Source organism: Fringilla coelebs, assembly GCF_963513975.1.
Source record: "Fringilla coelebs genome assembly, chromosome: 17".
Lineage (NCBI taxonomy): Eukaryota > Metazoa > Chordata > Aves > Passeriformes > Fringillidae > Fringilla > Fringilla coelebs.
Genome location: NC_140043.1, coordinates 7,732,581 through 7,744,815, shown reverse-complemented (window position 1 = coordinate 7,744,815; position 12,235 = coordinate 7,732,581). Strand labels below are relative to the sequence as shown.

General features: G+C 39.8%; 1 protein-coding gene across 1 annotated transcript in view; it reads left to right on the top strand.

Annotated features, from left to right (window-relative positions):
- Positions 1 to 12,235, top strand: part of PPIL2 (peptidylprolyl isomerase like 2) — a 68,106-nt gene that overhangs the window by 13,606 nt on the left and 42,265 nt on the right. Inside the window, exons 6-8 of the mRNA XM_084217529.1 lie at positions 1,077 to 1,128; positions 3,285 to 3,376; positions 4,835 to 4,924. Of these exons, the coding sequence (XP_084073655.1) occupies positions 1,077 to 1,128; positions 3,285 to 3,376; positions 4,835 to 4,924 (234 nt within the window). The remainder of the gene's footprint in view (positions 1 to 1,076; positions 1,129 to 3,284; positions 3,377 to 4,834; positions 4,925 to 12,235) is intronic.

The following is a 12,235-nucleotide window of genomic DNA, read 5'->3' as shown; positions in this document are numbered from 1 at the left end:
AAGGCTTTGTTTTTTAGAAGTCTCAGATCCTGACTCAGCCTTGCAGCTTGTTTCATCTCCAGCTGGGTGCCACAGTCAAGCACTACCTGACCATCCCGGTGGGCTGTGCTGGTGAGGTCACCCAGTTTGGATGTGTCCTGTCTTGCCAGTGATGTACCCAAATCACACACTGATCCCATGGAATGAGTGGGGGCCTGGCATGTTACTGAAGGCTCACTGTTATTTTGGGTGTGTGTGCAGCTTCCATGTCTTAAGGCAGGCTGCAGGACAGGAGCAGCCTGATTGTCCAGAAATGTTTGCCAGCCCAACAGCTCTGCTCTTCCCATGTCAGAAAACCCTTCCAGAGAGAGGGCAGCAGAAAAATGCCATAGACATGCTTCTGATGAAGTGTGGGAGAGAGCAGGAGTAGCTTAGTTTGCAGCATCCTCTCTAGAGCTGGAGAACATTATCCCAGCCTGGGCTGTCACCTCAGGTCCCTGTTCAGTGGAATTGTTACCTGGGGGTTAAGTGGCTGAAAATCCCTCCTGGGGCTCCCTTTGTTACCCCAAGTGCCTCTCCAGAGGACTTGTGCCTCTGTTTCTCTTTATTGTTGCTGCCTCTCATGTGAGCTCTGCTGCTCGTTTCCTGAGTAAAAGGAAAATTACAGTTATTTCAGAAAAGGCATTGAGCTTGATTGCCAGAATGGTTTGCTGACTTTATGACTTTCATCAGAGGTCCCTGCTGAATTGTCCCTTCTGATCAGTGGCAATGATCTTTGCCTCTTAGCCTTTCATGCCAACTCCCCTTTCAGTCTATGCTGAGTTGTGCAACTCCTTGAAATGATTCCCCGTGTTAGCACTGTCCTGTGTCAAATAGAGCCCTGTAAACAAATGTATCCCAGTTCTCAGGCTCCCTGAGCCTTGTTTTTGTGGTCTGTGACTTGAATTCCCAGGGTTCTGATAATTCAGACAACCTGCAATAGATTATTAAAAAATTATGTACTCTTGAAGTCATAACAGTGATGTTACAGTTTCCTTTTATTTCCATGGTTACATTCTGTTGTGATTAATCTTTTTAATGCTTTATTTTTTTTTTAGAAACTAGATGCCAAATCACTTATAAAGCTGAATTTTGCTAAAAACAGTGAAGGTAAGTGCAGTCATTTTCTGTGGTGGTGTTTTGTTGAGTTTTTTTCCTTAATGAGTGCTTTAATAAATTCTGGTTTGTCTTACTCATGGTGAACTTAAGTAGTTTGTGTTCTCTATCATGTTTTCTTTGAGTAGAATAATTGCTTCTTGTGAGTGATATGTTTACCTTCAAAGATCCATTTCTGTTTTTCTTTACACCAGGGAGCTGTAAATTATTCAGCAATTTCACTTTACTATAGCTACTACTGCACTAAGGTACTGTTTACTTTAAGGAAAGAATCAGAAAAAGTGAAATTTCTGTAATGTTATCTTATTTCCAACTTGCCTGTGGCAATATTTGCTGTTCACTTGGTTTTGAACAGCTTTTTGTTTATAAAAGGGATTAGACTTAAATAAACACGTGGGATTTTATGAATAGAAGCACACAAGACAGCTGCCTCGAGTTTTATGTTTGCAAGGTATAAAATCATCCTCCTAAGAGAGCGTGGTAGGAACAAAACAGAAGAGTGGAGATTAATTCATCTTCTACAAAGCAGATAATGATTTCTTTGAAATGAAAATGGCCAAGATTAGGTGGGAATAAAATTCTGGAGTGTCTGTCTCCTTATCTTACCAAAATCTATGGATTACAAGTTCTTTTCTGTAGCTGATGGATTTCTTCTGTGCCTTGTGTTCCATCTGTCTCAAGAGCAGGGTGTTAAAAATTGATCAATAGTCCGTGTGGCCAAGGCCTTGAAAGATACCATGACATTGTGCTTTCCCTAAAGAAGTCCAGCTCACAATGCTGGGGTGGAGTGACAACACCCATTTCCTCTCAGAAGCCATTTCCTTAATTCTGTGTCATTAACCAGTCAAGGGAAAATGCAACAAAAGACAAAAATGAAATGTTGCATTTCTGTCTGTCAGCAAACTTTTAGATAAATGGTAATGTGGAGTGGTTGTAGGATCTTCTCTGTTCATACATAAATGTGATATAAAAGATCTTTGGGCCTTGCACTTTCTCACATTTAGTGATCACTTATGAGTTGAATACTTTCTATCCACATCAACATGTGTGTGCCCTCAGCAGTTTTGCTTTTCCTGGGACTGAGAATAGGGTGACTTGTTCTTCTGTACAAAGCTGGAATGAGGCCTCACATTTTACCAGTGTGTTTCTGTCTCCATCAGTTGGGCATTTGCAAAAACCCCTTTCTAAACTTCTTGAGTTTCAATCCCTTGTGGCAATGGCTTTCCTTCAGCCCTGGTGGCATTAACAAAAGTGTCCTCAGCTTTGCTTGTGCAGGGGGGCAGAGCTGCCTCTGGTGGCGCAGTGAGGGGTCAGTCTCTGCAGGTGTTTGCCTTAGCTGTCCCCTCAGGTGCTGAGAGCAGCCTGTTCTGGCCTCCCTGCTGGTTTTGATTTTCAAATGGTAATTAGGAAGAAAAGAACTAAATAGGCCCAACTTATTTCAAAAATCTCACTCAAACCCCCAGGTCTAGCAAACTGATCAAGTATTAATAACCTTCTTCCAACTGCTTTCTGCTGAGATTATCCAGACATTTTTCTTTTTCCTCCTACATTGCCTCCCATCAGTTTGCTTGCTGTTGACTTGCTTAATATTTATGCTGACCCTCCTGGGAAAATTCACAGCTTGATTAGAGCAGAAGCTGGGTTCCTTACTGAGTAACGTGTTCAGATTTAATGGCATTCTGCTTGCCACATTTGAATACAAAATGCTCTTCTCTCCTTCAAGCACAACAGCTGTTGTGTACTTTTCTGTAGGCTATAAGCTAAACTTTTATTCCTGGGAACAAGAGTGATACAGAGCGATGGTCATGTTACAAGGTCCATGGTATCAATGGATCTTTGATTACAATAGTAACAATTATATTGTGGTATTTCATAAATATCAAGCAAGTTGGACAAAGTTCTGTGTTAGGAAATTGAAGGCAATAGATTTCAAAACTGCATTTTCCTTTCTTGTTTTATAGCTCTCCTAACTGTTGCTTTTTCTGTCACTGGAGAATCAAAATGTTATTAAAACACCATTAAATACCCACTGAAGTTGCACTTTATATTAAAAATTAATATAAATATCATCCACAAAGATCAGAAAAATTAGCTATTTCAAAACAGTTACAGGTCTTCATGTGAAATGTGTGCTTTTTTTCCTCTATCAGGCAAGTACCACTGTCCAGTGCTGTTTACTGTATTTACCAATAACTCCCATATTGTGGCCATCAAGACTACTGGAAATGTGTTTGCCTATGAGGTAGGTTCTCTGTTGCATTCCATTATTAATATTTTGTACTTGATGCATTTCAATCAAAATCACAAAATGTTTTAGAAAAGCAAGTAAATTTTATTCTCGTTTTCAAGCCAGGGAAATTAAAGGACGATAGACTGACTTAATAAATTGTTGTCTAACTTTAGCCTTCAAAATAGGAACAATTTTAGAAAATGAATTAAATAGTATTTCTAAAACCTTTTCTTAAGTTAATGCATGTACTGAATCTTGTGTTTCAAAATGAGTAGCTTTTATATGCTTCTCAGTTGAATTAATAGACGAATTTTCTGTTGTCTTCTTTCTGATACAGTGTCGTCACAAAAACACAAATTGCTTCATTTCTATTCATATCAGTGAATAAAAAAGAGCATTTTAGCTGGAGCTGGGGGAATAGGAGAAAGAATGCCTTAATGGACACTTAAACTGCATTTTTATTCGTGTTTTTTGTACATTTACGTAAACCCAAGTGGAATTTTAATCGTGACTTCTTTGCATAGTCCTTGCTGTAAAAGCAAGATTTATTTAATTTTTCAGTAGCAAATAAATCCTTCAGTTAATGAATCCATATCCAGTGTTGTAAAAAGTCTGAACACTGGAACATCTCTTTGAATTCTGGTGGGACATTCAGATGCTGAGGGAGGAACAGGCTGAAACCATTGCAGTCAAGGAAAAGGCTGGATTCATCAAGGTTTTGAAAACTTGCTCTGATGTAGTAGAGCTGTCCTCACCTGTGACAGAAGTCTAGATCAGGTTGAAATAGAAAGTGTTTTCTGTTCTTTCTGCAAGCAGGATTCTTTGGCTTCTGGGGTTAACAGGCAAGGATGAGTTTAAGAGTGGTCTTTGTTAAACCCTGCTCAGTAGTGCACAGCTCTTGCTCTCTTTGCTGCAGTTTGCAATACTGGGCTTCCTGAATGGGCTGTGCCAGGAGGGTTTGTGCCCCATGTGGTACCACATGAAATAATAGCAGTTACTGGTTTATCATAAGCATGGAATTAATTTATGGACTTCTGAAGGGACTGGGACATGATCACTTCCATCTGAGGACCACAGAGGACATTTGGATAAATAAGATAGATTCAGGGGTCTTCTGCAGGTAAGAGCTTAGAAAACTGAAAGCAAGATTTTTTTTACATTTTGGCAGTACTTTTATGATTAATTTGGTTTGAATGATAGACATAACTATGGAATGGAGACTGCAAGGTTCTTCTTAAAAAAACAACCCAGCAAACCACACAAAACTGTCAAGTTTTGTCGGGATGAGATTCAAAAGCTTCTCATTTGTTAAAGCCCACATTGAAAATATTGCAGCTGCCAGCTGAGAATGAGGGTGAAATTGTTTTCTTAATGAATTATTCTTCAACATGTTGATATCACCTATTTACTTGTAATATTTACATACAAGAATCAGATTTTTGTTATCTGTGTCTTTTGCCTGGCTGTTAGGCAGTTGAGCAGCTGAACATAAAACCAAAGAGCTACAGGGATCTCCTGACAGATGAGCCCTTCACCCGGCAAGACATCGTCACACTGCAGGTGAGCTTTTCTCTCTGTTACACCTTGTCCCATACAGGGTTTGATTTTGCAGAAGGTGGAATGCTGCTGTGTACACTGTTCTAGCAGGAAACCAGAGTAGCTGAGCAGAGAAACTTCACTGTATTTTCCTTGTTATCCAGATGAGCCACAAAGGTTCCATGTGACACAATCTGGATGAGTAGTAACATGGTCTGTAACATGTATCAAAAGAAACAATGTTTAGAATGTAAAGTATTTAAACTTTTAGACATTTTACATTAAGACTGAAGTGGCTTGTCCATTTTACTCTTCCAAAGATGTATACAAGAATCAAAGGTTCAGAAAGGTATTTTCCATAGAATGTTTCTCTAAATGTAGAGTAAGGCAGCAGGAGGACTTCTCTAATTGCTTGTTTGGAATGTTTTACTTCTTAGAAGATATCAATGTTGGTTCTTTGCTGATTTTAAGAAACTCAAAACCTAAATTAAAAGAGCATTGTGAATTTTACAGTGTAAAAGACAGTTATTGACAGATGAAGTTTAGTATCAAAGGATCTAAAACTTTTGTTTAAAGGTAGGTGCTTTGAAGTTTGCATAATTTCAAAACAGGGGAAAGAGATTCCTGGATCATTATTATTGAAATCATGAGTTAGTATGCATCTCATGAACACTTAATTGCCACTAGCCAAGACCAATATTGTCTAATTCAAATAGAAGAACATTTTTCATTTATGTCTAAATTTAAATAAAGTGTAATCCTTCTTCCCTACTCCCCAGTGCTTAACAGCATGTTTTTAAATATTTTTCCTCTGTTCCTTTGGGCTTGTTGGTGTTCAAGCTAATGCAACAAAGCAAAATGATTTTATTCTGATGGATGCAAAAAATACAGCTTTTTTTCTGACTGAAAGCTCCCAATAGAATGTTATTTCTGTGTAACTGCATGGTTGCTAATGGATTTGGGAAAGTAAAAAAAGAGAAGTGTCTAAAAATGTGTCTGTGCACCCATATGGAAAACCAAGTTATTTTGAACAAACAATTGAAATGTGCAGTCACTAAAAAATATTTTGGTATGTTTTGTAGATTTGGAATTGGATGTATGTATAAAGAGTGTGTTCTTTTTACTTGCCTAGCTTTGATTTTTCACAGCTGCTGTAGTCCTCTAAATCTCAAAGTGCAACATCTAAAAATTTAGTCATTCCCTATGTTTTTATCAGTATTTTTCATCTTCCTTCTTGACACGCTGGGTTTCTGTCTTGCTTGGAGGTATATGTCTAATATGAAACTGAGTAGATTCTGATAGTTGTGCAGTCTAAGGTCACAGCCACACATGCCCTGCACCTCTCCCACCTCTATTTAGGTGGCATTCATAATGTGTGAGTAGATTTGATCCTCTGAAGTAAACAGTTCATTGGGGATTGGTGTTAGCTTCTGCAGTGTACAGTCTTGGGCTAAACTCTTCTTAAATAAGTTTAGAAATAGCAAAGACACCCCCATTTTGGGATTGGACTGCAAGAGATTTGACCATCTGAATGCTGTTGACCAGATAAAGTTTGACCTTTTGCCAGATCAGTTTATAAATATTTTTTTCAGAATAATTTTTAACAGTCCAAAATGGCTTCAGGCTGTTGAGGGAGAAGTCAGAGCCATTGACTGCACTGCACAACACCCACTGCAAACTTGCACGTAGAGCTTGATTTCTCCCATTCAAATTCTGCCCTACCCTGACTTTGTTGAGGCCAGGATTCAACCTGAAGTGGCATGACTAGCCTGGGTTTTAGAATTGCTTAAGTAGATGTGGTAGAGAAATGAGTTGTTATTTTCTCACAGTGTTTTCTTCATATAATTTATTGAAAGACAGACTGATGTCTCCTCTATGAGCTCTCTTGTTGACAACACTGCAGGCAGCGTGGTGGCTTCAGGCTTCACACTGCCAAGCTCCACCACCTGTGGCTCTGTTTCTTAGCCAGAGTTCATGACTGCAATCTGTTGTGTTTCAGAGCTCTACCCCAATTCCTCCTTCTCTTAAAAACCTTTCAGTTCTGTGTTGAAATTTATCACTTTGTTGCTTTCTCATTCCCCCATGTAAATTGGGTGCTGTGGTATCCAAGAGAGCTGGAATTGAGACTGGGTTGGTATCACTGACCCCGCTGTTTGGCAAAAAAGTAGATATAAAGGAAGTTGCTATAAAAAACATTCTTTGCTTTGCAAATAACAGCTGAATAGGGCTGTCTGTAATAGCTGTGTTTAGCAATAGAAAATAGAATTTCCAGAGGCTGACTTTGAATGTCCTAGGAAACAGAGGGGGTACCTGTGCTTGGTAGTGAAATACAACGTGCTAAGTAGAAAATACGAATGATGTATGTTTACAGACTATTTGTATGATCACATTTTTCCTTATTGATACATAAAGGGCAATCCTACGTCTGCTTGGGTTTTACCAGAATAGTAATTGACCTCAAACTTGGCTTCTCTCTCCTAACATATATAAGTAAAAACAAAACAAGGAAGATTTGCTCTTTTCAGAGGAGGCAGAATTGCATAATATGCTTTTCCTGTTCTTGGTGCTAAACATTATTCAAATACAAGTCATAATCCACCCTGTTATCTTTTCTGCTAAGCACCATCTCATCTGGTTGCTTTGAATTTAGCAGCAGTTATTTATGTGCTATTTACTTGTTAAAAAGGACAACTTTTTTTTTTAATTTGAAGCTAAAAAGGCTGAATCACAACTTCAGTTGTTAATAATACTGTGTTAGGTCTATGATGTGCTTCTCTTTGTAAAGGAATCTGCAGTGCTTCCTACACGTAGTCCATATACAGAAATTACTTTTTCCCCTGTGGAAGTGCAAATGTCCCTGGGTGGAGCATGGCAGTTTCTCATCAGCATATGGCCATATTATCCAGCCAGGGCAGGAGGTAAAGAGTAATACCATATCCTGGTGTGCAAGATACATTAGCAGTACTGGGATGGAGCTATTCAGGTGGAAGATGTCATGGATTCTAGTTTAGGATTTTGCTGATGATGACAGAAATGCACACGACATTATTCCATATGATACCCGCCCTAGATGCAGCACTCCTGGTATGACTGGGTTTTTAGACTGTAGCTCTTTACAATAAAGTTTAAATTTTCTTGTCTTAGCTTTGTGATCTTGCTACAAACTCAAATCAAGTTTCCCATCTTCTGCAGTGCAGGTCTTATATTTTTCCAAGTTTCTCTGTCCATATAATTATTTCTGATGATTTTTCTCCCAGCTGTACTAGTTCATGTCTCTTTTAAATGGGATTTGCTGTTGTATGTTGTCTATGTTGCTCAACTTTAAACTCACTTATATTCTTTTCCTTGATGATGATCAGCTCAGTCTAACTCAGCATCCCTTGAAATGTCATGAGTGTGTTCCCAGCTGACAGACAACTCCAGTACTGTAAGATTAATTAGTTACTCTTAATTGGTAAGGCAGGATGTAAAGCACTTGGAGATCTGGGGGACAGGGTGTCTGTAATGGAAAAGCTGATATTGTTGATGCTTGTTTGCAGTGTTCTTACCTCCCTCTTTTGCTTGCAATTCTGCTACATTGCTGCTCACTGTTTCAATTGGTTTCACCATTTGAATTGATTTCACCATTTTGCAGTTGGTTTCAAGGCAGGATTGAGCACAGCTTTTGAAATGATAGTGCATTAGACCTCAAATCAGATCTAGGTAATTCTTCCAGTCCTATGTTTTATGGGTTTTCAGCTAGTATTCATTCTAAATCTTTAACCTAATTTGAGATTATCTTCCAAGTAAAATTTTGGGGGATTTACTGCTAGATTTCAATGTCTACTGTCAAATCTTTATGACAAAATCTGGTAGAAAAATTATTAATTAGTGTGAATATAAATTCCATGTGTGTTTCAATCCTAAATTATGCAAATTATTGTTTGTGTAATGATGTAGAACTTAATGGCAAGCACAGAAATACCTGTCATCTGAATTTCCCCTTGTAAGACCAGGCAAGCTGAAGTAAGTGTCTGCTCCAGCTCAAGCTAGAGAGAGGAGCAGAGTCAGGTAGTGCTTTGCTGGACACAGTGGTGGACTTCCCATCCCAGTAAGTGTGAGAGGTCCTGAGGAGAGCAAAGTAAGAGTGCTGAAATACCCAGCTTTCACATCCCATTTGATAGCATCCTGTCAATTTGTCATCCTCCACTGTGGCTCTATTCACAAACAAGAGCCAAACTTCAGTTTGTGAGGATACAGCGGATATTATTCCTGCTCTGGAAACTCATCGAGGCTATTGCTGAGCTGTGTGCTGGCAGGGGATTTAATGAGAAATGTGCCTGTGCTCAGTGGCAGTGCTGCAGGTGACGCAGAGGCACATGTGGGGGTTCCTCCTGGCCTAAGGAATTGCAGTGAAGCCTCTGCCCTGCTGTGCCAGGGGGAGCAGGCACGGTGCTCTGGTGGCAGCCTGCAGAGAGCCTTCCCTGGTAGATGCAGGCTAACAAATGCATCTTTACACTGCAGAAATGGAGGGGGAAGAGAAGAAAACACCAAGTCTGGGTAAATGCTAACAGGTTTGCTGCTGTTAAAGGGAAAAAAGCCTCATAGTGTTATGTGCTTCCTTCTGTCAGTTTTATTGTTTCTATAGAACCTAATCAGCTGTGGACAAGACATGGCTCCCAACAAGCTGTTCAACACCGCTGACATTTGTGGCAGGAAGCACAGCTAATGAGCAGAACTGGAGGTAGCTGAGCTGCACACTGTTAATTGATATTTCACTCCTCAGCTATTCCTCATTTGCTCTTTGTGTGACAGAAGGTCAGAGCAGATTTCCTCAGGGTTGTGGGTGAGGTCTCTGTGAGGGAGAATCCTGCACTGATGGAGGTGCAGAGTAGAGGGTAAAGAAGTGGGGCATGGTCAACATATGAGACTGACAGTCCTGAGCATAATTAGGGATGCAGCATGGCCAACCAAATGGTGAGAGAAATCAGGACTCAAAGAAGTCACACAGTCTAAACCTGCTGGTTTTAACCTGCTTTTTGGGGGCTTCTATGTGGAACATAAGATAACAGAGTTCAAGCTGTTTCCCTAAGTAGGTAAAACCAGAAAGTAACTGGAAAAAAACAAGTGGAATAAAACTTGAGATTACGTGTTTTCAGTGCTCAGCTTTCAGGAAAACACTAAATATGAGATTTTTAGTAGTGATGATAGTTAGCAACCCTTTGAAGTCTGTATCTGTGCTAGTAATTTGCTAAACTTAAGTTTATGGTTTGTAACCTTTATAAGAAAAACCCTGAGACTGCCAGCCATGGTGTTTCATGTACATATTTTTAAGCACGCTAAGACAAACAAAAGTAGGCCATGGTTCATCTTCCTTTCTGGCTCCTGTGCACTTACACAGAACTTATTTCTTTAGGTCTTTGGGCTCCAGGCCTTAATCCTAACAGGACTGGGAACATCCCCATGAGTCCAGCCTTTCTCTGACCAAGAGAGGCAATTAACTCATTAGAGCTTGAGGCTTTGACAATGTGAGTGTGTCTGTCTGCCCATCTCTGTGGCATCTTGCTTGGACTGCTCTGATTCTGTGCCCAGTAACTGTCATGGATGCAGTGAGAGGAGCTTGGCAGGCTAATTATTAATGTTTAGACAGTTTTCTTCCTGAAGTGATATGTCTACAGATTTAAAAACTTACAAAATTTTCATAGCCTTACCTTTAAAAAGTGTCTATCTCATGTTGTAGGACTCAGTACCACCAGTAAGGAAATGGTTTGTGTCTTCTGCAGCACAGGTTGGACTAGTCAGTTGTGTTTCTCCTCTTGGGGGCAGGTAAAAGCAACTGGTATCTTGTGTTTGACTTAATATTCACTGCAGTACTTTCACAGTATGCTAATTCTGATTCACACTAATTCCAATCAAACTAATTCTAATTGAACTTCTCTTAGTATATCAAAGTGCTGTATTTTAGAGGGAGGAATAAACATGTCCTAGGTATCCTGTACAAGATGACACTCAAATTTCAATTTGAGGAGCTGTTTTTGAGGGGCTATTCCACTGACAGGGGGAAGTCTCTTTTGGGGTAGGATTGTGGATTGTCCCCCTTCTCGAAGTGTGGTGAGACTCTTGCTTTGCAGAATCAGGAATACAAGGGGCAACACTGTAAACCAGACCTTTGTCAAGGTTTCCATTGGAACAGATGGCCCATGTGCTGTGATGGAAGGACCTTGTACAGAGGACCTGGGTCACAGTTCTGGGGTTTGGAGTTCAGATCTCCCAGAGGGCAGACAGACAGCTGGGCTGCAAGGAGAGGGAGCTGCCCTGTGGCCTCTGCTGTCCTTCACATGATAATAGATGCACTGCCAAAGAGGGGGCTGGTGGTGATTTGGAGAGCCCTGAGAAATCCCCTGCAAGGAAAGAGGCTGTAAACATTTTGCTGGAGTTGCTCAATGCCTGTGATTAGGCTGGTTAAGCCACACAGATGTTTGAATGGAGTGTGGCTGTTAAACAGTGTGAACCAATCTGATTTGTGGTACCCTGAGCACAAGACCCTGGGTTTGTAAGGCACTGGCTGTTGTGATGTCCTTTATTTATTTTTAAACAATCAATAAGTCAATAAATGAAGACACTTTATTTAGAGGAACATCATGAAGGTGTTTTCTGTTCCATTTTTACTGCTGCCTTCCCTCCTGTCCATGAAAAATTGGTTTCAGGGGTCAGTCTTGCCCTTCAGCTTTGCCATGAACTGCAGACATGGATTGCTATAAATCTATTATCTCTATTCATATTGATACACAGATATTTTTTCCTTTCCCTGAAAGGGTAAGTTATCCTTCCTCCCTTCACCTTCTGAGGTAGTACATTTATGTGCAGAGCAATGACTGCAGTCTTGGAAAGCTGCAGCTCATGATTGCTGCAGAGTATTTCAGAGTGAAAACATCTTGTGAAAACACACAAAGTTCTTTCTCCAGTCTTTCTCTGTGCATCTTGTTGACTGTCAGAAAGCAGGGCTCAAAATCATCTCCAATCACATATATAAATATTTCTGTAAGGTAATAAATAGTAAATACACCTGAGTGCTGGTGTCAGAGGAAATAAATATGGCTAAAAAACAGATCCAAATTTCCTGGTTTTTAGTAGTTTTATTCAAAGATTGTCTGTTTATAAAGCAAAATCCTAAAGAGGTTATATTTTGGGGCAGCTTTTTTGTCTCACTGAAGATCTATTGGAGGGCTATAGTGGGACAGAACACAATAGAAAATTGTTATCTGGTGATTAGGAAAGGGGACAGCAGAAAGCCAGGAGGTCCCATTAAAGTGCAGAATCACACAGCTTGATTTCATAAATGTGTTTTGGTTTTAC